The sequence below is a fragment of the Pristis pectinata genome, chromosome 3 (genome assembly GCF_009764475.1).
Source record: "Pristis pectinata isolate sPriPec2 chromosome 3, sPriPec2.1.pri, whole genome shotgun sequence".
Classification (NCBI taxonomy): Eukaryota; Metazoa; Chordata; class Chondrichthyes; order Rhinopristiformes; family Pristidae; genus Pristis; species Pristis pectinata.
In genome coordinates, this window is record NC_067407.1 from 98623915 (window position 1) to 98649581 (window position 25667).

The 25667-nt window shown below is 36.5% G+C and overlaps 1 protein-coding gene across 7 annotated transcripts in view; it reads left to right on the plus strand.

Moving 5' to 3' along the window:
• The window catches only part of usp34 (ubiquitin specific peptidase 34), a 186246-nt gene that overhangs the window by 132590 nt on the left and 27989 nt on the right, over nucleotides 1-25667 (plus strand). For 3 of the 7 annotated variants that reach the window (XM_052011351.1, XM_052011352.1, XM_052011357.1), the window contains 25 exons: nucleotides 296-361; nucleotides 454-600; nucleotides 686-742; nucleotides 837-914; nucleotides 1461-1555; nucleotides 2009-2181; nucleotides 3086-3236; nucleotides 3505-3583; nucleotides 5455-5508; nucleotides 9605-9700; nucleotides 11718-11782; nucleotides 11878-11953; nucleotides 12074-12121; nucleotides 13169-13234; nucleotides 14587-14667; nucleotides 14862-14947; nucleotides 18179-18347; nucleotides 18461-18535; nucleotides 18875-19038; nucleotides 19413-19485; nucleotides 20265-20369; nucleotides 20486-20530; nucleotides 21845-21949; nucleotides 22646-22793; nucleotides 23808-24442. In XM_052011351.1, the coding sequence (XP_051867311.1) occupies nucleotides 296-361; nucleotides 454-600; nucleotides 686-742; nucleotides 837-914; nucleotides 1461-1555; nucleotides 2009-2181; nucleotides 3086-3236; nucleotides 3505-3583; nucleotides 5455-5508; nucleotides 9605-9700; nucleotides 11718-11782; nucleotides 11878-11953; nucleotides 12074-12121; nucleotides 13169-13234; nucleotides 14587-14667; nucleotides 14862-14947; nucleotides 18179-18347; nucleotides 18461-18535; nucleotides 18875-19038; nucleotides 19413-19485; nucleotides 20265-20369; nucleotides 20486-20530; nucleotides 21845-21949; nucleotides 22646-22793; nucleotides 23808-24442 (2937 nt within the window). The remainder of the gene's footprint in view (nucleotides 1-295; nucleotides 362-453; nucleotides 601-685; nucleotides 743-836; nucleotides 915-1460; nucleotides 1556-2008; nucleotides 2182-3085; nucleotides 3237-3504; nucleotides 3584-5454; nucleotides 5509-9604; nucleotides 9701-11717; nucleotides 11783-11877; nucleotides 11954-12073; nucleotides 12122-13168; nucleotides 13235-14586; nucleotides 14668-14861; nucleotides 14948-18178; nucleotides 18348-18460; nucleotides 18536-18874; nucleotides 19039-19412; nucleotides 19486-20264; nucleotides 20370-20485; nucleotides 20531-21844; nucleotides 21950-22645; nucleotides 22794-23807; nucleotides 24443-25667) is intronic. The other 4 variants (XM_052011355.1, XM_052011356.1, XM_052011354.1 and 1 more) reach the window with 3 other exon arrangements.

Consider the following 25667-nt stretch of genomic DNA (forward strand, 5'->3'; position numbering starts at 1 on the left):
AATAGAATAGAGCAGGAAGAACATCATAGCTGATTGGATATAACAGGTGAGTCAGAGGATGGACCAATCACTATCCACTTAAGTTATGAACAAGCTGGAAGGTCATAGAGATATGAAAACATGGGTCCAATAATTTATTCATGTAACTTGCTATTTATTTGCCATGCATCTCTAAATGTTGTATTGAAAGAATTGCCTGGGTAGTTGAAACAAAGTTCTATTTTAATCTGTACATGCAATCCTTTTCAGATGCAGAGGTCAATTTTTAAATTTTTTTGATGTTTTCCTTTTTTAGTATTCAGAAGACATAAAGCATAAAACAACACTTCTTGAATTGCAAAAAATGTTCACATATCTCATGGTGAGTAGTTCACTGGATAATAAAAGTTCCTACTGAGAGCAGTACTTAAGATATGAAAATTAGTTAATTTCTTTTGAAATATCATTACTTAGGAAAGTGAACGTAAAGCATATAATCCAAGACCATTCTGCAAAACCTACACCATGGACAAACAGCCTTTGAACACTGGAGAACAGAAAGATATGACTGAATTTTTCACCGATCTGATAACAAAAATTGAAGAGATGTCTCCTGATCTGGTAAGCTTGAAAGTCATTCTTTGCATTTGTTTAATAGCAGATAATAAAGGCTATATTTTTCTAAAATTGACTTTTTATTAATTAGAAAAACACAGTGAAGAGCTTATTTGGAGGGGTTATAACGAATAATGTTGTATCACTGGTAAGTGTTTAATTTTGAATTTTGAGCACCTTTCATTATGAAAATAAATAGTGTTTGTGATAAATACTAAACTAACAATTTTTTTTAAACTCAGGATTGTGAACATGTTAGCCAGACAGCTGAGGAATTCTACACAGTTAGATGCCAAGTAGCTGATATGAAAAACATTTATGTAAGTTATACATAATTCCATATGCCTAAAATAACATAATTTATTAATGAAGATTGATAAAAACAAAGCTAAATTGACACCTCTTTAACTCTGAAACTGCAAGAAAATACAACATGTCAATATTCTACCTAATGCTGGACTTAATATTTCAAACAATAGTGTATACAATGAGGAATGCCACTTGAGAACTCTTTTTGAGAAAACAGAATTTAATAAAAGAGTTATAAATTTATGTTTGTCATTGTTACCTATCTATAGAATTAATGCCTCTTTTAAAAAGTAATTAGCGCTGACTCTTAAACTATCCTACATTAGATAAGGCTCCAGTGCTTTTTTTAAAAGAAGGTTCATTTCTCTACAATCAGTGGCTTTCTCATAACTGTGTATTCATGCATTAACCGTCATTTTGTTATGGTTATATTAAAATTGCAAAGCATGTACTGATGCCACTCAACATTTTAAAATATTTTTAAATTAGTGTAGCATGTTAAACTTGGTGTAATTGTATAAAACAGTGCTGATTTTAAATGTATTATGTTCTTTTAGGAGTCACTTGATGAAGTTACTATTAAAGATACTCTGGAAGGTGATAACATGTACACTTGTTCTCAATGTGGGAAGAAAGTACGGGCTGAGAAAAGGTTTGATTCTACAGTAAATACATCTAGATGTTTTCACAATTGTTAATCAGTGATGGCCTTTATTTCATAGCATCATATAACAATGAGAAAGTTGGAAGCTCCAAGACATTCATACACGTGACCATGAATAGATTTTGAGTAGTTAGATAGTTGGAAAAATGTGGAAAACTTTATCAGTGTGTTATGGAATGGTTTCAAGGGTACTTCTGTGTAAGCTTTTCCCTGCTCACCACCACTACCATCACAGTATTAGAATGTGGTATTATCTCTGTGTAATGGAAAATCAATCAGAAAAAGGTGTTTTGCAAGAGGGATAATTGGTCTTGTATTTAAAGCGAATGAAATACATCTAAAAATAACAGTGTATTGCTGAATTCAGTTTCATTATACCCTTGCAATGACCAAAGCATGTAACATCTTCCTTGTGCTTTTTTTTAACTTTGTCTTTCGCAGGGCTTGTTTTAAGAAATTACCACGAATCTTGAGTTTCAATACCATGCGATATACTTTCAATATGGTTACAATGATGAAAGAGAAAGTCAACACTCATTTCTCTTTTCCCCTCCGTCTTGACATGACCCCATACACTGAAGATTATCTAATGGGAAAAAATGACCGGATAGATGGTACTGCACAATGTTATCTAGTTTATTTTAAATCTTTACACCAGATAAAAAAATAAATTTTCATTAATCTTTGGTTTTGCTGTAAAATGTACAGTTCTTCACATATGCATGCTGTTTTTTTTTTAACTAATTTTAGTACCATTATTCGAATGGTAAATTCCATGATGGTTAACTTAGTTCTCTCATAATACTGTATATGCTGAAATCAACCCTCAGATATAGTCTCCAGTACGATCACAGTATGTTTATTGTTGCATTTTGTGCTGCTGAAGTGATCAATGATAATCTATTTTTAAAAGAGAAGGAATGTTGTATAGTACACATTTGTGCAAGGTTCTTTCTCTGACCCCCACCGGTAAATTTATTTCAGTTTGTTTTGTTACAAGAAACATTATATTCTTGATGGAAAACAATTCTGTTTGTAGCTTAGGGAATTATGAGCTTTGATATCTCTCCCTTCTCTGTGCTGTGATGGAATGAGTTATAAGAGTTTCTTGCTATTGCACCAATTTCCATTGATTGATCCTCTTCCATTTTCACCTATAAGTTCCCAGTAGTAATGAAGTACAATACTGTAAATCTGACTATCTGAAGTAAAACATGGGAAATGCTGGATATATTCAGTTGGTCAGACAGTTTCTGTGGAGTGGGTACGGGAAAGAGCTAATGTTTTAAGATGATTTGGCGTCAGAATACTTCTTATAAAAGCTCATCAACCTAAAACATGAGCTATTTTCTCTTTTCACAGATGTTAGTTGACCTGAGTACTTCCAGTATTTTTTGCCTTTTGTTTGAGGACTTTTGGATGATTTAACAACAGAGCAGTTTTTCTAATTAGGTGTTACCGACTAGCAAATCTGTGGTGAACTGAGCACAACGGTGATGGTTTTAATTATCCTTTTAGGTTTGAAAGAGGATGGTAAAGTTAAACAAAGTGAAAGCTTTGAGTATGATTTGATAGGAGTGACCGTACACACGGGAACAGCAGATGGAGGGCATTACTACAGTTTTATTAGAGAAATTGTGAATCTTCATGCTTACAAAAACAACAAATGGTAAGTTGATCTTTATAGTTCCAATTTTAAAGTCAGTTTTGCAAACTAGTTATGAACACAACAAACTTCTGAATTTTCATTCTGTCACTATTTATTTAGTAAAGATTCTAAATTAGTAGTGTTGGATAAAGAAATTTACCAAAAAATATTTTTGATCACATAAATTAAATATGTTTTATGCAAAAGTGTGTCAAATTAACTGGAAGTCAGAATGATAAAAGGCCATTAAGTTTGTCTCACATGTGGTCATTTAATTTTTTTTTAAAAGGTATCTGTTTAATGATGCTGAGGTAAAACCATTTGATTCTGCCCAACTTGCCTCTGAATGCTTTGGTGGAGAAATGACAGTAAGTTGCAACTTTAAAAAAAATACATCTTTAAAATCTTTAAAGAAATATAAAGTGCAGTGTTGCACTCTTTATAACACAGTTCATTTGGCCATCATTTATTTTTGTCTTGCTTTATTCATCTACTTAAGCTACTAGAACTTAGTGACTGAGAATGTTCTGTTGCAAGTAGATTCTTCTCCGGAAACATCAGTTTGGCTACCACTAAATGGACAGTAACATAATACTGCTCTTAACATAAGATACATACATCCATTGCATGATTTACCCATAATTTTTTGTAACTTTACTGTCAACATACTTTTATAAAGAAGAACACTCATGCATTTACAATTTCTCTGTATTATTTCCTTTTTATATCCTCTCCTTTTTATGCAAACAGTGTTATTAAAGTCCAGTTTCTCAAAAATTCATCTGGACTTTGCTTGATCATACCATTTTTAACTGGGACTGATGATAGCTAATTGCTGCTGAAGTTGTATAAGAATTATAGAAAACTCTGTCATGTCCATCTGAGCCAAACACATGATTTAAGCCAATCCCACCTCATGGACCTTGGTTTGTAGGCCTATGGGTTGTGACGTTCCAGAGGCTCTTCCAGATGCCTTGTAAATGTGCATAGTATTACTAACCCACCAGGCTTCCAGGCAGTGACTGTCAGGTCCTCCTACATCTTTAGGTATTAAAAATCTTCTTTCATTTCCTCTCCAAACTACCAGTCAGTTACCTTAAATCTGTGTATCCTTGTTATCGACCTCTCTCAGAGAAATAGTTTTTCATGTTTACCCTGTTTAAGCCTCGCATCATTTTATGCACCTTGATTAAAAACATTCCCTTAAAAATTAAATCTTCCCTTAATCTCCTCAAAAGACCATTCCAGCCTAACCATTTACTTCTCAACTCAAAGTCTGGCAACATTCTTGTAGATTTCCCTTGGGTGTTCTCTTGTGCTCTCGTATCCTCCCTGGAATATGCTGATCAGAATTGTACATGATCTTTTTGTGGCCTAATGTTTTTTTTCCCCCATTTGTATTAATTTCTTCACTAAACTGACCCAAATTGTTTTCTCTTATTTTCAAATTCGGTAAAATTAATGCATGGCACAAAATGTTGCTGATCTCCTATCAATTATTTCATTTAGGGCCAGCACAGTGGCACTAGTAGAGCTGCTGCCTTAGAACTCCAGTAACCCATGTTCAATCCTGACCTTTGGTGCTATCTGTGTGGAGCTTGCATGTCCTTCTGTAACCACATAGGTTTCCCTCAGCGGCTCCGGTTTCCTCCCACAACCCAAAGATATGTTAGGTTAACTGACCACTGTAAATTGCTCCAGGTGTGTAGGTGAGTAGTAGAATGTGGAGGTGGGGGGGTGGAGTTGATGGGAATGTGGAGAGAATAGGTTGCAGGGAAAAATAGTGAAGGGGTGAGGTTGCTCTGTGAGCTGGCATAGACTCAAGAGGCCAAAATGGATTCTTTCTGTGTTGTATGGAAATATCCAGGGAGGTATGGATGAGGATAAGTAGTGATTCCTACAGTTGATTTCTACTGGGAAGTGCCTGAATGAGGATGGGATGAGCATCAATTGTTGTTTCCTGCACAAATAACATGTCAAAAATGACTGGAAAGATTCTGATAATTATTGTTAGGTGCCTTAAACTGATAGAAATAAAGAATCCACACATCAAAGAGAGGATGGTGGAAATATTTACATTGCAGATTGTAATACATGGCTTGCTGTTAAATTATTACTTCGGGATTACCATGCAATTTGTCCTATAGAACAAATATTAACAATTTGGGGATGGGCAAGATGTTCTGCAGTTGTCATAATCTTGAATTCTGCAAAAGTTTACTGTTTTTGTTCAATTTAGACCAAAACCTATGATTCTGTCACGGACAAGTTCATGGATTTTTCCTTTGAAAAGGTAAATAAATCTTACTGGAAATAACCCAGTAATATATTAAATATATTTACATTTTAATTACACTTTGGGAACAACCAGCATTATCTATCAATTGTATATTTTTTGTAATAGCTTCCTTAAAATAACTTTCCTGTTTCAGTGATGAGAGTATTGTTTGATAAGCAAACACATGAGATTAGAAGGGAAGGCCCCAAAAAATAAATGTCAGAATAAGTATTAACACCAGTAAACAAAAAAAGTAGCACCAATATTTGTTCACCCTTCAGATGACTAATTTGCATAGATTCCATTTTAATTTGAATATGTTTTACCTATAACCCGTGAAAATGAGAACATAGGTTGCTCTCTGCGAATCATAGTTAACTTCTTTGTTCCAGTGAGCCTTTTCATTTTCTGTCACTTATTGATGGCAAAAGGCATTGTACTTGGGAGTAAAGATCAGGTGCACTATTGGAGTCAGCTGCCGGGGAGAGAGTTGGGTCATAGGTAGCTGATAGAAAGAAAATTGAAAATGGGGAGGAAAACAAATAGGAAAATATGTGAATGTGGATGGGACAAAACTAAGGCTGGGAAATTAGAATTCGAGAAAATGTTTGTCAAATAGGCTGAGAACATTATTGTTGCTTTTGCAAAATACGTTCAGAAGGTAGTTTGTAGCATGTAATTTTACAGGCAGAAAGGAGGCTACTATTAATCTGGGTTTTATGGTTGTAATGATGCTGTGAAACCATGCATGTTGGGGTCATTTTACTGTGAAACTGACAGTAATTTCAGGATTTGCATAACTCTGAAATCCTGAAGTTGATGATATTGATTCGGGCATCGTATATGATACTTTACAGCTTTCTCTAATGAATTAAGGGACATCAGTAGGACTGAAGTGGATACATATAATTTGCAAATTATCTTCATAAAATACCATGAAAATGTTATATTTGGTTAGTGTTTTTAAAGCTAATTGTTTTGCAAACTTACTGCTTACTTAAAAATAACAGGTCTAATGTATGTGGATTGTTGTTCCCAAACCTTTTCAAAATGAAAAAATGATTTTTTAAATTTTCATTTGGTATTTCATCACCTACCATCTATTGAGAACTGTTGTGGCACTGTGGTTAAATAATCAGACCAATAATCCAGAGGCCTGGACTAACAATCCAGAGAGCAGAGTTCAGATTCTATTCTTTTTAAATTCAGTTGATAATCTGGAATTTCATAAAAATCTAAGTGTTACTGGCATTGAGAAAGGGGAAGTCCATTCCAAGAGTCATTAGATTTTTTGCTGTCAACAACAATATCCAAGCAGTTTCAGCCAGTTGTTAAATGTATTTGTTCCAGTCGAGTGGACAAGTACTGATTTACAGCGTGCATTTTCTCAGAGTCATAATTTCCTACCATTAATCAGTTATATCTTTGGTTTGTAATTATGAAATCTTGTGAAGGGTGATGTTTACCTTCGATGCAAAAAGTTGTCTCATCTTCCTCCCCTATCCCAGTGTTGTCTGTGCTCTCCAGTTAAGAATAGTGAGATATTTTTATTTATGTAAAAAATGGCAAGGAAAACTAATGATGCCAGTAATTTCACTAATGGAGGAAATATACTATCTACGAGAATAGATATTTGACTTATTGGTTACCTTTTCGCTACCTTCCTTTCAGTAGTATGGTGTGATAGGGGAAAATAACTACCAACATAAAAGTTTTATTGGAATTGGGGATTGTAGAGAAAAATTGCCTTTAACGGCTCCCATATCTCTCCCTCAGACAATCATTTATGCTTCCCCACCTACTCATTGTTCCCAACCCTCTACTTTTTGATCACCCCTCCACTCCTACTTCTTTGAGCTACTCATTTAAATTCTGTATCCTGCCCTTTCCCTTGATTTTCTCACCTATAAACTTCCTTCTATAATTGCATTATTCATGTCCATTTGTATTCACCCCAGTGGATGGTGAGATGCTGGAGGCACCTTTAGCTTCTCTCATATACTATATCTCAGCTTGGTTTCGTTTTGTTTCAAAGTTCAACATTTAAAATGTAAGTCAAATTAACATGCAGGGAAAAAAAACGTGGCACAGATTTTGCTGTGTTTTGCTGGCAGTTCCATGTGGAAGTGCTGCTATTTCTCAGCATAAGTGCAGGTAATTCTCAGCACTCCTGCACAAACCCTGAAGTCCCGAACTTGCTCGCTGTGTTCCTCTGGTGATTTCCTATTCAATGTCTGCCAAGTTCAACAGGAGGGCAGGGAAACCTGTTCTTGGATACTGTGTCAGGTTAGACAATTTTTTTTTAATAGGGGTTTTACTGGCATGGGCAAGATGAATGAAAACAAGTACAGGGGCTCCCCAGGTTGCGAATGATCTGACTTATGGAAATAAGAACATAAGAAATAGGAGCAGGAGTAGGCCATCTGGCCTGTCGAGCCTGCTCCGCCATTCAATAAGATCATGGCTGATCTGGCCATGGACTCAAATCCACCTACCTGCCTTCTCTCCATAACCCTTAATTCCCTTACTATGCAAATATCTATCTAACTGTATCTTAAATATATTTAATGAGGTAGCCTTACTGCTTCCCTGGGCAGAAAATTCCACAGATTCACTACTCTGGGAAAAGCAGTTTCTCCCCATTTCAGTCCTAAATCTATTCCCCTGAATCTTGAGGCTATGTCCCCTAGTTCTAGTCTCACCTACCAGTGGAAACAACCTTCCTCTATCTTATCTATCCCTTTCATAATTTTATATGCTTCTATAAGATCCCCTCTCATTCTTCTGAATTCCAGCGTGTATAGTCCCAGGCGACTCAATCTCTCCTCATAGGCTAAACCCCTCATCTCCAGAATCAACCTGCTGAACCTCCTTTGCACCACCTCCAAAGCCAGTATATCCTTCTCCAAGTAAGGAGACCAGAACTCTTGCAGTATTTCCAGGTGCGGCCTCACCAGTGCCTTGTACAGTTGCAGCATAACCTCCCTGCTCTTAAATTCAATCCCTCTAGCAATGAAGGCCAACATTCCATTTGCCTTCTTGACAACCTGTTGTACCTGCAAACCAACCTTTTGTGATTCATGCACAAGCTCTCCCAAGTCCCTCTGCACAACAGCATGCTGCAATCTTTTACCATTTAAATAATAACCTGATCTTCTATTTTTTTCCTTCCAAAGTGGATGATCTCACATTTACTAACATTGTACTCCATCTGCCAGACCCTTGCCCAATCACTTAACCTATCTATATCTCTCTGCAGACTGTCCGCGTCCTCTGCACAGTTTGCTTTTCCACTCAATTTAGTGTCATCTGCAAACTTAGATATGCTACACTCGGTCCCCTCTTCCAAGTCGTTAATGTACAGTATATTGTGAACAGTTGCAGGCTTAGCACCGAACCCTGTGGCACTCCGCTCACCACTGATTGTCAACCAGAGAAACACCCATTTATCCCAACTTTCTGCCTTCTGTTGGTTAACCAATCCTCTATCCATGCTAATACATTACCCCCACCTCCATACATCCTTATGGATAAATCCCACTTTACACAAATTCTCCAAAACAATTTTTGGACTATTTTTCAAGCCAGTATTAACAATAATAAAATGTTTCATCATGTTCATTGATAACTGGAAGCATTGTAGATTCCATTGGTTTAATTATGGGTAGTGTTTAGATGATTATTCAATGAAATGAAAGAATTATAGCGAATGTATGTAGAGTGATGTGATATGAGTTACCCTGGGTCCATAATATTTCTATTCTCAACGTAGCAAGGTAAGGGAATTGCAAAAGGCAAATCCTATTTTGCTCCATAGGAATTGTGGTTAGTGAGGAACAATATGGTACATGAAGAAATTGAAGAAAAATATTTTTGGAATATTTTGAGTGTTTTTATGAGAAGTTTGTGTGCAATCACAGGAATGTTTGACACCTTCAAAATCATAAGTATTCATCTTACTTCCATCTCCTGGCAGAATAAGTAGTTAATTTCAGCATTTTCCCTGAAGTGTGCGCTCTGTGTACTGTGCTCAATATATCATTGTTTAATCCTTCAGTTAGAAATGAAATATCTGAGGGTTTTAGCTGCTGAAACAATATCTTGGTCTTAGACACACAGTGCATACATGCTGTTCTATAAACGTGTGGAGACAGAAGAAGAAAATGGGAAGGAGTACAGCTTTGATGTTTCACCAGAACTTTTGGAGGTAATGTGATATTTTTTACTGACCTATTGACATCAGCATATTAGAAAAAATTAATGATATTCAAGGAAAATAATGGAAATGTTTTGAATATTGATACAAGCATCTGATAAATGACCATAGTGCATCATTCTTAGTTTGGTTAGAGGAAAGTGGGATGAAACACAGAAACATTCAAAATTACAGCACAGGAACAGGCCCTTTGGCCTACCATGTCACTGCTGACTATGGTGACAAATTAAAGTACTCCCATCTGCCTGCCCATGGTCCATATCCCTCTACTTCCTGCCTGTTCGTGTGCCTCTTAAACATTGCTATTGTGTCTATTTCTGTCATCTCTGGTGGCATGTTGCAGGCACATAACACTCTTTGTATATAAAAAAAAATTGCCATGCACATCTCATTTAAACTTTCCCCCTCTCACCTTAAACCTGCGCTCTCTAGTATTTGACATTTCCACCCTGGATAAAAGACTGACTTTCTAATGGAACTGACATGATTGAGAGCCCTGTCAACCATGATAGAGGAGTAGCCGTAGTTAAAGAAAAAGGAAGACCTCTTGGGAGCACTGGTATGGAAAGTGTTGTCGTCAGAACAGATATGACAGAGCCAATCAAACTGGGAGAATGGAATGTAATCCCTACAGATTGTAGAGTGTGAGGCGTTACAGTCAAGATAGCTGTGAAGTCTGTGGGCTTGTAAAGAGCATTGATCGCTAACCTATCCCCTGAGATGGAAATAAAGAAATCAGGAAAGTGAAGGGTTAGAGGGCCATGTTAGTATGAGAATAGGTTGGAAATGCTTAGCAAAGGTGATGAATCTTTCCTTATGAGAGCATGAAGCAGAACCAATATAACAAATGTCCAGGAAAAAGAGATAAAGGAGGAAGCTCCAAGTAGGACTGAAACAAGGGCTGTTTCATCGTAATCCTCAAAGAGGAAGACACCTTGGACCTTTGCAGATTCCTATAACTATACCATTTAGAAGAAGGGAATATAGTTAAAATAGAAGTTGTTCAATGTGAGAATGAGTTCGGCCAGACAAAGAAGTATTGGCGGGGGGGGGGGGGGTGCAGTGGAGAAATGAAGACTGCTTGGGTCTCATTCAGAGAAGATTCAAAGGGCTATCCTGGTGTGAGATAGAGGTGTAGAAGGATTGGATTTACAATTGGTCTTCCTTTTTCCTTGGAACCAGGAAGCTGAAAACTGTAGAGTGGTGGAGGGTATCAGAAATGTCATGGTTGTAAGGGAGAAGGGACTGGATAAGGGGGAAAAAATTGAGTCAAGTTGGACAATCATACTTGTGGATCCTCAGTAGTACAGAGGCTGTGGAGGGAAGATCTCTCAAGGAGCTATGGTCAATGACTGAGAAGCAATGGCCAGGAATTCAGTGGTGTTATTGTCTTGATATAGAGGTATGAAGAGGTGTTGGATAATTCTCATTCAGCCTGATGTAAAGGTCATTTGGCCATGCGGTAGCTGGACTGTCCTCGTTAGCAGGTTTGACAATATTGTGCTTGGTTATTAGTGAGTGGAGCACTGCAAGTTCAGAGGGCTGTAGGTTAAGGTGAGCAAGATCGGTGGAAATGTCACATCGGCAATACATGATGAATAGATCTAGAAAAGGTAAGAGGCCAGGGAGGGGCCTATGTGGATAAGGCAAGCTGAACAGAGGAGAGAAGTTCCACAGTCTAGCGTGACCAAAGAAGGTAAACTGAAGAACAGCTCAACATCATGTTGGGCTCAGAATCCATTGAGCTGGCAATACTAGGAGATGAAGCTGAGGCCTCCACTGAGAATGACTTGATTGGGATCAAAGAGGGGAAGATTGGAACAGAAATTGCTTTTCAATTACATATTAGTATTATAACATGACATTGAATACACGCAACACAATAGATATTCCACAATTAAGAAAAGTGCAAAGAAAATCTTGAAAAATCTCAATTTTAATGCAGTATAAAAATTCAAGTGTTCATCTTCAAGATTATTCTTGGAAATCATATTTTTTTTAAATATAGTGGATCTGGCATGACAACATGCAGTTTCTGCAGGACAAGAATATCTTTGAACATACTTACTTTGGGTGAGTGTTCTGCAACATTATGTCACATCTAGACCTTTGGAAAATCATATTGGCAGGATAATGCAATTTGCTTTCAAAAACATCTGCAATTTCAGATTTATGTGGCAGTTGTGCAGTAGCATCCCAAGCACGTTACCTGACCCAAAGGCAGTATCGCTTATGACTGCAAAGGTGAGTCCTTGTTATGTTGTGGGTTTTCACAGATAAAACTTGAAGACATTCTGTCTATTTTAAACAAAAACATTTTGTCAATACATATATCTTATATTGAAATTTTTTTTTTGATTGTAGTTAAGTACATCTTTTGTCCTGGAAACTTTTATCCACTCCAAAGAAAAGGTAAATGTACAGTATTAATTATATTATCATTGTATTCAATGCAGGTATTTAATGAAATTAAATTCAGTTTTAATACAGTACTTATGGAACAATTTGTAAAATTTAATGAAATGACACTACAACAAAAAGCTGCAGCTCTCCAATAGCTTGTTGAGAGCCAAAATCAACTTCTTTTATGTTTCTAGTACATCAACATTAGGTAGGAGACCGGTATTAGTGAACACGTGGGATGGGGAAAAGCAACCATCTTTCATGGACATTGATGGATATGTTTGTTCTGGATGTGGTTGGGGATTGTTGCTGAAACTTTAGAGTCCAGATACATATTTGGTTCCCTCTACTCATGGGATCACATTGCATTGAGAATCACATCCAACAGTAGAGTAGTAACATTGAGGTTGAAGTTTATGTCCAAAGTGGAAAGGTGTCACCTACAGATGTACTCATTATTGGTGAATGCTTTATCATGAAAAGAGAGTGCAATTTTCTGTGTTGTCAAAGTTGAGTTTATTGTCATATGCACAATTACGTGTATGCACAATTACGTGTATGCACAGGTGCAATGAAAAACTTATTTGCAGCAGCATCACAGGCACATAGCATCAGATAAGCAGCATTCACAAGAAAAAACATAAATTAAACATAAATTGTACACAATGCTTGCAAGAAAGAAACAATTAGACCAAAATAAAAACAAAGTCCATTTCAGTGCAAAGTGTTCGAAGTGGTCATGGTGTTCCTATACTATAGTGAATAGGGTTGTGCCAGTTGGTTCAAGAACCAAGTGGTTGAAGGGAAGCAACTGCTCTTGAACATGGTGGTGTGGAACTTCTGTTACTTCCCAAAATCCAATATTAAACTCCCCACCCTTGAAATAGCTGTTCAGGCATTGACTGACCACAGCACTTTTTTTTGAAGTAATGAGGAAATTGTTTAGAAAATGTATAGATCGACTGAGCAGCCCTTTTGTTATTTAGCAGCAAACTTGTAAATTTTGGTTTATAAATGTATGTGTATTCAAGTTTTACATTTTTTTAAATTTAATAGCCCACTATGTTGCAATGGATCGAACTTTTGACAAAACAATTTAACAACAGCCAGGCAGCTTGTGAGGTGAGAAACTAATCAGATTTCTGAGCAACTTTCTTCCAATTGGTTTTGAATGGCTTAATGTTTTAAAGAATGTAGGTTTCATGACTGAATTAAATTGAGGGATCCAATGTTGTTGGAGGTCCATTACCTTTTCTTTGTTTGATATATTCCAGAAACCTCTGAAATAAACTTTAAACAACAGACATGGTCTGCTGAGAGGAGGCAGAATTCTGTGTCTTTGAAACATTGACGCACATCAAGTTGACCTTTTTATGGAACATAACCCGACCTTCCATTTCCTCAGTTTAGTTGTCCCTACATATCCAGTTTCTTTTTGCTTTATTTAAAACGCTTTATAGCTTTAGATCTACGTTTTTTTTTAGGAAAATCTCTTTGCTTTTATGTTGAGAAGAATCTTTCTTATTTCATGTTGATTATATCCAGATTGTACCAAGGCAACTCCTGCAGTATACATGCCAAGCAATACTAAATAAATTAAATGCTTTTTCATTTCCAATGTATCTGCATGTAATATTACATAAGTGGTATGGATTTCTAGTGCAAAAAAACACATTGCTTAAGTTGCCACAGTTAAGCTGATAGTGCTTCTTGATTAAGTCACATTAACTTGTTTTCCAGATGCATACAACAATCAATCATAATTTTAAATGTATTTATTGTCCAGCAAGTTCCATAAAATTGCCAATTCATTGAATAATTTTATTGCAGGTATTAAGTGAGCAATTGTTTATATGATAAAACTCAGATTATGAAATTGAAATGATATAATGTAAATTAGTAGGAAGATTTCTAAACATCCATACATAGGCCTTTGTGGACAGGAGGTGAGGGGTCAAGGTGGAGTTCAGTGCGTACCTCCACGCAAGAGCAAGTAGCAAAATATTAATCTGAACAATTCACACAGTTTAATGTATAAAATTCCAACATTTTCTCTTTAATAATTTTCATTCTCATACTTCCTTCTGCTCCCACCTTCCTATTGTTGTCATTGTGCATCATACCCTATTTGGATATCATTTTAACCATATTGCAGTCCATTTTTGTTGTACTATTGTGTCGCCTTCAAAATCTGCTTAAGTGTAAGCTGCTGGTGGTGACAGAATGAGTTATTCAAGCAGCACCTTTCCTAACAAATGCTAAGTATAGTTTGTTTTGAATATTTGAATTCAGTAACCCACCAATACTGTGTGTCTGCAAGTGCATCTTCAATGTAGTCGTATGGTAGCATGCTTATGTTAGTTTCATTGTCGATGTGCTTGTGAGAAATGGTGAAATTAAACTTCTCTTCAAAAGTTGTAGATCATTATTTTTGTATAGTTTCAAAATGATAACTCAGTATTCTGTCTATGTAGTGGTTTTTGGACCGAATGGCTGATGATGACTGGTGGCCAATGCAAATCCTTATTAAGTGCCCAAATCAGATTGTGAGACAGGTATGAAGTGTTTTAATACAGTTGTAATACCTCTAATTGATCATTGCGTCATTTTCCTAATATTGCACTAATTTATATATTAGTTTCTGTAGAGCATGCTTGAAGTTAATAACGTCAGAAATAAAATTGTTTTATTAAAATTAAAAATGTGATTATTAAAACTTTTCCTTTACACCCTACTTTGGGCTCTGCAGATGTTCCAGCGTTTATGCATTCATGTGATTCAGCGGCTCCGACCAGTACATGCTCATCTCTATTTACAGCCAGGAATGGAAGATGGGTAATGATAATCACTTCTATATCTATGAATATATTTAGTAAAGGCTGCATTTTTAAATGCTTTATCAAGTCATATATTTATCCAATGTTGTGGTCATGGTTTGGTCTATTGGCTATTTTCTCTGTCTCAAAATTTTTTGAGAGACCAGTGCCTAGCTTGAAGTCAAAGGTAATGAAAACATAACAAGGTAATGTCCTACTGGCTTCCTGGGGCCGGGTGCCTAGTGCCTAGTTCACTGATCTTCAGTGTAATGAGGCAGCACCTCATGAGCAGCTTGCCTTAGTTCAGAGACTTTCTCCCATGAAGTATTTTTAATGGGCCTTGAGGAGTAGCCAGTAATGTCAGAGGCCCATGAAATGTCACATCAAAAAGACAAATGACAACGCTAAACAATGTGACCACTGCCAGAAAGGTTAGTAATTGTTTGCTTCCTCACCCTCTGCACATTTTCGGCATTCACTCCCACTATAGGGGCTAGAGGCCTGGCATTTGACACACCATTAGTCTAAAACTCTGGGTCCAGTGGTGCAGTATCTCATAAGTAGCATTTCTTACTGCAGACCATTCTCCCCCTCAGGATCTCCTTCTCAGGGGCTTCAAAAGAAGGGACCAGTAATAATAGGCCCCCACGTGTGAAATATCAAAATAGTTGAACAGTGATGGAAAGGTGATTTTTATGATCCCATTTCTCGCTGTATAAATACACATTTTTTGCATATTAACAGAATTTCTCGTGCATCTAATGTAAAATTCTGTGTAAGTATAACCTCTCGCGGATTACAAATTGATGTCAGAACAACGGTTGAACAGCACAATTGCCAGAATCTATTAGAGATTTACAGATGAACAAGACCAAAGCCAACATGTGTAGTCCCTGCCAGAAAATCCATGCCCAAGTTTCCTAATCTTTTCCTAAATGTTTGTTTGAACATACAAATGCATACAAGTAGAAAAGATTTGAATTTAAAGTTATGTTTGATTCTGTCCATTTATAATTCCCTGATATTTTCAGTGAATCAACTGAACTGGAGGTCATAGAGAAGTTGATTTATTTATACATATGCAAGTTTCACTACTTTCAGTCAATTAGCAAGAATAAACTTGATTATCTGCACAATAATCCTGGAATGGCAATCAGAATTTTGGAGGAAAATGACTTACCTGCCTCTGTGACAACTTTGAGGAAGTGAAAATACAGGTGGATTGTGAGGAAAGCTCTTTAAAAAAGAAAAATGTGTACGTTGACTTCCAACAGGTCTTTTAATAAAGATCTATATATGAGACGTTTTGGAGTTTGCAGTACTAAAAGCCACTAGATGATAAAAAACCCCAGAAGGCCAATTGGCACATTATGTCAGTGTCTGCAGGGTTTTGTCACTGTCGAGTTTACTGTCATATGCACAAGTACATGTATGCACAGGTACAATGAAAAACTTACTTGCAGCGGCATCACAGGCACATAGCATCAAATAAGCAGCATTCACAAGAAAAATATAAATAAAATTTTTACAAGCACACAATTAGAACAAAAAAAACAAAGTCCAGTTTAGTGCAAAGTGTTCAAAGTGGTCATAGTCTTGCTAAACTGTAGTGATTAGGGTTTTGCCAGTTTGTTCAAGAACCAAATGACTGAAGGGAGGTAGCTGTTCTTGAATCTGGTGGTGTGGGCTTCAGGTTTCTGTACCTCCTGCCTGATGGTAGCTACAAAAAGATGGTTGCTGACTCTCTCCACCACCGATACCCCAATATTGACTGGTGCCTGATGCAAACTCTCCTGCTCCTCATGACCAACAAATCATACTGTAAAAGTACTTAACTCATTGACCCAGCTCTTCCAAGCGTCTTTCATGTGTTTTGCTTGCTGAGTCATGGGGAACAAGCTTCTATTCGTTAAAATAAAGGTCCTATTTAACATGAAGGACACAGCCTCTTTAACAGCCTTCAGGTGGAGAAGGGATGAGAGCGGAGCTGAGGGAAAAAGGTGAAACACGGTCAGGGGGTTTGTCCACTATGGTAGAGGAGAAGCCCTGGTTCAGCAAGAAGAAAGACATTTCAGAGGCACCTGTGTAGAATGTCTCATCAGAGCAAATGCAACAGAGGTGAAAGAACTGATGGAATAGAATAGAATCTTGCACGGGGCAGGGTGGGACGAAGTATAATCAAGATAGCTATGGGAGTTAGTGGGCTTGTGGATGTTGATGTCTAGTTCATCTCTGAGATGGAGAGGATAGCCTCAGGTGGTATCCAGCACGTGACATTTTTGAGTTTGATTAGTTTATTTGATATATCTTTATTTTCTATTTTAAATTCGTTTATCTCAGTACTCCTCTTCCAAAGTCAAGACCGCCTACACTCTATCTTTTGTAAATACAGGAAAAAGAAACTGAGTTATTTCTGCCATAACCTTTTCATTACCTTTGGCTTGTCCTATCTGTCCCCAAATAGTCATATCCTTTTTTGTTTGATGTCTTTAAAATATCAAGATGATGAGTTTTTAGTCTTTGAGATTTTCCTGCCCTCTGTTGAAGTCCTTTTTAAGCATTGCCCATCGTTGTTCTACATTACCTGTTGCTAATATTGCCAATTTTAAACTTCTCCTGCCGAGTCTTTCCACCATTTCCTGCTTTTATTTTCAGATTCCAGCATCTACAGTTATAGTCATTATTATGCTCATTACAGTGGTCATTTTTCCCCAGATGTTACTGTATATTTATTTCCTCTTTCCACTCTGGTTAACTCTCCATTACTAGATCTAATACTGAATCTTCCTTTGTTTGGCTTTTTACACAGTGGTTTAGAAATGTGTTCCTTATCCATTGTTAAAACTCCAATATTTTATCCTTTTTACTGAAAGGTTTGTCTCTAACTTTGTATTATCTTACAGTGCTTAACACAAGAATGAAATGTAGTTACTATGCTTGGAAGTATTCAGGAAGTACGACACTAAAAAAAATTGGAGCATAGGTTTAGTGGAACATACCTTTGCAATGATTGTATTCCTGTGTCTGTCCAGGTTCTGGTCTTTGTTGGAAATTTATAGACAGTTTGTAGATTAAGACTAAATCACTAAGTTATTGATCAATAATGAACATTAATTATCAAGTGAAATGTGAAATATTTAAATTATCAGCTTTCAAAATTAAACCTTACAGTTTTTATTTAACACTTTGCTTTTGAATATTCTATGATTTAGACAATATAGTTAATGCATCTCTATTTCCCCTTTTGTAGTTCTGATGATATGGATGGTCCAGTAGAAGATATAGGAAGTCGTTCATGTGTAACTAGATTCGTGAAGACACTGTTGTCTATAATGGAGCATGGAGTCAAACCTCACAGCAAACATCTCACAGAGTATTTTGCCTTCTTGTTTGAGTTTGCCAAAATGGGAGAAGAAGAGGTAAATTAAATGGATGCTCTCAGGTCTAAAATAGCATTTAAAGGAAGGGCAATTTCAAATTTACCTCATTTTTTCATATGATCCTCCTAACAATTGTTATTTAATTGTTTCAGAGTCAGTTTCTTTTGTCCTTGCAAGCGATATCAACAATGGTACATTTTTACATGGGAACAAAGGGACCAGAAAATGTAAGAACTTTTCAGACATGGCAATATGTTTGAAGCACATAATGTGTTCTTTTGCAATGGTGTTCTGTTTTATTTTAAAGTTAATAATTTTGACATTGTTTAATATCCTTTTACTTCTACAGGACTCATATTTTTGTCATTTCTCAAGTTTGTATCTTTTGTAGAAAACGTACATAAAAAAACCTAGGTCCTCAATTTAATCTGCATTATTGTTGAGTATGGTTCTTTTGTTAAGAAAGTGATACAGTAAGTTATATTTGTACAATTAAACTACAAATAATAAAACAATAGATTTTACTATCTGAACTTTGGTATCATTTTATATTTTAAAACCTTTAGCAGTTCCCCCAACCACAAGTTGAGGTACTGTCTGAAGAAGAAGGTGAGGAGGAAGAGGAGGAGGAAGACATTTTATCTTTAACAGAAGAGAAGTACAGGCCCGCAGCACTGGAGAAGATGATTGCCTTGATTGCACTTTTAGTAGAACAGTCTCGTTCTGAAAGGTAAGATGCATATATGGAATGGCGTTCATCTCAATTGCCTGCTTGTTTTCAAGTGTTTCTAATATTTTGCAGAAATAGGATTTTTTTCTTCCTTTAACCATTTAAAATGAAACATCCAAACTATCTTTTGTTAACTTTTGATTCCAGAAGAAATCTGAAAATTGATATAGAAATATATAGCCCATTTTTCTATGAACTATGAATTGTTATTTTGTTTGCTTATGGAATTGTTTAAATTTGACAATGCCAATTAAAACAAGTTGAACTTTATTTCTAAAATGCTATATCTTTTTATTTATATGTTGCATTGAATCCTAGTCTTGATTTTCAGGACTCAATAGTAATGGTTGCCCTTTTCAATTTTATTTTAATAGGCATCTGACTTTGTCACAGAATGACATGGCTGCCTTGACAGGAGGCAAGGTATCGTCAGTAGACATAGAACTGGTGATATATATTTCTTTTCTCTTTTAGAAATGCTTGACTTTATTTTGTGGCCAGTGCAATTCGCCTTGTTTTTGATACTACAATTAAAGAGTGAATCTAAATTGCATTTCTAATTCTTAGTCAGTAATAATTTTAATTGTTGAATCAGAAATGATGGTCTCAACACCAAGACTTTCAAATTCATTTCATATAGTGATCTCAAACATTACTTTTTGTTTTTAAAGTAAGTGACCTAGTTTCTTAAGGTTTCTCATGTATGTACGTAAATGGTTTACATTATTATTAAGGAGAAAGGTAAATGACAGAAAAGTAGCTTCTGACCTAATGGATTCTTAATTACAGAACAAGCAAGGACAAAGATCTCCATCTTCACATTTTACTGTACTCTGGCAATTTATAATGCTATTTTACTAGATTTATCAGATTAGGATGGTTTGTAATTTATGAACTAATTGTGCTAAAAGAATGAAAAATAGTGCCACAGGATGGTCTATGTGGTGAAATGCAAACTCCATGATATATTTTAATTAATGAAAACTATGGATTTCCCAAGGACTACTATGACTGCTGAGAGCAGTTAACGTTTTATGTTGCAATTCTGAAATTGACTTGGAATTTTGCTATTTCAGTGTCAAGCCATTTGTTTTGGGACATACATCATATGTGCTTTGATGATTGGTAATATTTCAAAATGGTAGTATTGACAGTACTTGAATACTAAAGTAGTTTGTTAATGTTTCTAATATGTTTAATATTTATGGATTTGTTTTCCTTTTCAGGGTTTCCCGTTTTTGTTTCAGCATATCCGTGATGGAATCAACATTAGACAGACATGTAATTTGATCTTCAGCCTCTGCCGCTACAATAATCGACTTGCAGAGCATGTATGCACCTTTTGTGTTGTTATAATTCAGTAGCAATACTTAACATTTTCATAGATGCTCAGGTAGAGAGAAATGGCAAATATTTTTTAAATATGGCTTTCTCTTTGTGTACTTAGATTGTTTCTATGCTGTTCACATCGATAGCAAAGCTGACTCCTGAGGTATGTTTATTACATTGACGTTTTGTCTTCCATTTGACAAGGAAAAATACCAACTCGCATTCCAAATCATTTTCTGTTGAACTTCAAAATGAATGCAGCATTATAATTTCAGTTAGAAAATTTTTTTCATTCCTCATTAATGTTGTCCCACAGTTTTTTTCTATTGAGGTTGAGTGCTTGCTGGGATAAGACCCCAGGATGCCATTCGTGTTTTTGTACCTTGCCCAAATGAACATTAATTATGTATGAGGCTTCAATCAGCAGACTATTGATTTATAATGTAACAACATAACTATGCTTGGGCTTAATCTTGACTTCATCTGACATTTGCAAGCACATTTCTATTAGCTGTTATTAGATAATGACAAAGAACTTGTCAAATTTTACTTGTGCTAACTCAGGGATTTTTTTGTGGTTTTACTTTTCCTCCACTCCAGCCAACATCTCGTAACCCCAGGATGGATTAGAAATTGACATTTTGACAATTATTTGGCTCATTGCTTAATTTCTGAAAAGGTGGGGTATAAAGGATATTTAGATGACTAATGCAATCCAGCCAGGACAGGCTATGGACATAGGTGCCCTGTGCTTTTATTCTTTAATATGAAGACAATGACCTTATAGAGGTACATAAAGTCATGAGGGGACTTGATAGAGTGAATGTTCACAGTTTTTTTCCCAGGGTAGGGGAGTCTAAAACTCAAGGGCATAGTTTTATTGTGAGAGGCGAAAACATTTAAAGGGGATGTGAGGGAAAACTTTCTCCCATGGGTATGTGGAACGAGCTGCCAAAGGAAGTGTAGAGGCAGATGCAATTACAACATTTGAAAGGCATTTAGTTAGGTACATGGATAAAAAAGGTTGAGAAGGATCTGGGCCAAATGCAGGCAAATGGGACTAGCTCAGATGGGCAACTTGGCCGGTATGGATGAGTTGGACCGAAGGGCCTGTTTCTGTGCTGTATACCTCTATGACTTCTTTTAGAATTCCAGCCTTTTTAGAACTGTTTGGCTTTTGAATTTAAGCAACATAAATAAGTGCTGTAGGGACTGTGAATTGAAGGTATACTGAACTTAATTTTCTGTCCAAACTTTGATTGATTAAACTTTGTAGAAGGCTTAAAATTCTTGCCAGGTTTTCTGTCTCATCCTATTGCTTTGTTACTGCAAAGTGCATTCCATTTGCATAGCTAAAAATTCTTGTCACTCCATTGAATAGCATCTAATGTTGAAGAAAATAAAAACATACCTTGTATTAGTACCAGTCTCACATATTTAAGCCAAGAATCATGCTCATGCTTTATATTATTTCTAGGCTGCACAGCCTTTCTTTAAGCTGTTATCCATGTTGATGGAGTTTGCTGGTGGACCACCTGGAATGCCTCCATTTGCTTCTTATATTCTTCAGAGAATTTGGGAGGTATGCATTAATTCACTGTCTTTCACAAGCAGTGGTTTTGGAATATAGAATTTATGGTAGTGGGGAAAATATGATTCATAAATTTATGAATTAATAACTATGTTTAAGAATGCTCCAAGTTCACATTGACTTACTATCCATGGAGCTGTGTACTTGCGAGGTCACCTGTGTATTACTGGCATTGATAAATTTAATGTCCTTAATTTAATGAGTCCCTTCAGAGTCCTCTCCTGTGGTATCCGGTCAGTCCTGTTTGCCATGAGATGGATTGAATTTGATCTCTTGTGCAGGCAGGTAGTGAAATATCAATAGTTGGGGTCAGGGTTAGAAACACTAAGGGATCTGGCATGTAGACTGAAGCATACAAGCTAAAGGAGCCAAGTTGAAACTTGTATGGAAGTTGTTATTATCCATGGGGAGGTTGACCACTGTATGTCGTTGCAGCATTACTGTCATGACCATTGGCCTTAGTGGAATGCGTGTTTTGTTTTCATTATCCACAGAAAGTCCATGCCTCTATTTTGTGAATGCAAAGACTTAATTTAGTTTACGTATATATCAGTTTATTTCATTTGGAAATCAGTTGGGCACAGTGTATCAATTAAAATGAAAACTGGCTTCCATTTTTGTGGGAAATTTTGAATTGGAGAGTATGCTATTAAAATAATTAATGTTAGACCTCTTGTTTTTGATTAGGTTATTGAATACAACCCTTCTCAGTGCTTAGACTGGTTAGCAATGCAAACGCCTCGCAATAAGCTTGCTCACAGCTGGGTACTTCAAAATATGGAGAACTGGGTGGAGCGTTTTTTGCTGGCACACAACTATCCTCGAGTCAGAACATGTAAGTTACCTCCAGTCAAAGATATCAGCAATTACAGAAGGAAAAAAATGGTAGTCCTGGTCATCTTTTTAAAATCCTGGGGTACAATCAAGAGAAGTTGAGGAGTTTCTTTCTTTTATGTATATTTTGTATATTATGTAAATGTGGACAGATTGGACCAATTGTCTTTACCAAATGAGACAGGACCAGCTCTCAGAATGAACTTAAGTATTTATTCCAAATCTTCTTGTTCAATTTTAAACTGTTTCTTTTTGAGTGATTGAATTCAGTATTACTGGATTAAGTGACAATTCTAATTAAGCATGTACTTTGAGCTCAAAGCAAAACAAATCCTGGAGAACTGAAATAAAGCAGAAAATGCTGGAAAACTCAATAAGTCAACCAATATCTGTAGAGGGTGCAATATCTTTAACATATCGGGTCATTGATCTTTCATCTGATACTGCCTGAAGTGCTGGTTATTCCCACATTTTTTGTTTTACCCAATGAATATATTGGTCTCAACATTTTTGAGGCTTATAATCCTGTTCTATCTAAAAACTTGAATAAAATAGCTGCAAGTCCACATTGCTAAGGTCCTTAAGGTAAATGAAAATTTGTCTTACCCTTTGTACCTTTAAACTCACTTTTTCTTTGCTGAAAAGATATCATGAAATACTGGTTGCATGCGCAGTCTTTTTATACTAAACTATGTACAGGTCCTCCCCACTAATGGCAGGGTTCCATTCCCGTGAACTGTTCATAACCTGAGCAGTTCCAAGTTGGAAATGCGCCCCAAACCATGTTCCCACACGGCAGAAGATGCCTGCAGCCCCGCAGCAGCCAGCAAATTCATACCGCCTTTCTCTCAAATGCTCATTCATATGTATAGTCTGTACATAAGTCAGGCGTTTGTAAGCTGGAGAGGACCTGTATTTCAGAATATTGGGTTTTAAATGATCAAGAACCATGAAGTAATAAATGATCAGATCTAGTGATCTGTTAAATTGATTATAATTTTATTTATTCTTACAGCTGCAGCTTACCTCTTGGTTTCACTCATTCCAAGTAACTCGTTCCGTCAGATGTTCCGATCTACGCGTTCTTTGCACAATCCTACACGTGATTTGCCTCTTAGTCCAGATACAACTGTTGTTCTTCATCAGGTGTACAATATTCTCCTGGGTCTGCTTTCAAGAGCCAAGCTATATGTTGATGCTGCTGTTCATGGCACCACAAAATTAGTACCTTATTTCAGCTTCATGACCTATTGTTTAGTCTCAAAGACTGAGAAGTTGATGTTTTCTAGCTATTTCATGGACCTGTGGAATCTCTTCCAGCCTAAGTTGTCTGAACCTGCTATTGCAACAAACCACAATAAGCAGGCATTGCTCATTTTCTGGTATAATGTGTGTGTGGACTGCCCAGAAAATGTGCGCTTCATTGTACAGAATCCCGTTGTGACAAAAAACATTGCTTTTAATTACATCTTGGCCGATCATGATGACCAAGACGTTGTTCTTTTTAACCGTGGGATGCTGCCTGCATATTATGGGATTTTGCGCCTGTGCTGTGAACAGTCCCCAGCTTTCACACGGCAACTAGCTTCTCATCAGAATATTCAGTGGGCATTCAAAAATCTTACACCTCATGCAAGCCAGTATCCAGGGGTAAGTATAGCTATTTATTTAACGGTTTTTAGCCAGATTGAACGTCGCTGCATGTTAGTGAGCTGAATTAGTTCTTTTCTAAGTGTTGCATTACCTAATCTACTGGGAAGGCATCTGGAACAGCCAGAAATGCCGAACATCAAATCTTGAACTTGTTTGGTGATGTGACCTTTAGTTTTGAAGTTGGTCACACTTACTTTTGGATGATAAGTGCCAATGTTCAGATCATTGTACTTTAATACAAAATAATTTTCCAGCTGTTTCACAATTCATAAATGTAGCTCAAGAGGAAAAAGGTGCACTTCTACAAAAGACGGCCTTTATTTCTTTGAAGCTATGAATCTGTTTATAATAAAAGAAAACTTTTGGCAAAGTTGTTGAGTGCCTACTGTTACGTAAAATGTTCTTTTAAGATTAGGTCTAAGTAGGTTTGTGCATTAGAATAAGCAGCCTTTGGCTATTCATGTCTCTATTTTATCATGTTGGTAGATTAGATTGTGTCTGTATCAGTGAAATAGAAGTACAACTTTTTTTGGTAACTTGTACTTTTCAAGATGGGAATTTCATTGTTCATGAATGGAAAACTTCTCATTTCCAGCATCCATTTTCAATGTATTATGTTTTCTTCGATCAGGTTTAATACAGTTAGCCAGAGAGTAAAAGTTGCTTTGCTTCCCCAACTTACATTTATGGAATGCCTTATGGAGAAAAGTATTGCACTATACTTCAGAGAAATGCTGTTGGGTAAAACCTAACAAGGGTTCGAAGAAGGAATGAATCAGCAAATGTTTGGTCCAGTTCTGAGAGTTTAAAAAGAGCAGAGAAGGCTGTATAGGGAGAAATGTCTGTGTGGAGCCTTGTTGGCTGAACGTTGGGCTGCCATTAGCAAAAAAGAGGAACACTTTAAAGCTCAGGTGGTGAGTGGATCTGATGTAGGACAAGATGTAGACAGCAAGCTTTAGATGAGCTGTAGTTTACAAAAATTGTGGAGGATGGGAAGCTGAACCTAAGTGTATTGGAACAGGCATGTCTAGAGGTGATAAGGGCCTAGATCAGGATTTTGGCAATAGATAGGCTGAGGCTAGTGAGAGGCAAAACAAAGCAGTATACTGAAGTGTACATTTCGTTTTTTTTTGTAGTGGAGATACGTGAAGCTCAGCTTGATTCAATTATAAATTCTGCCAATCTTTGCTCTGGCTCTTCCAACTATTGATGTTTACCCCCA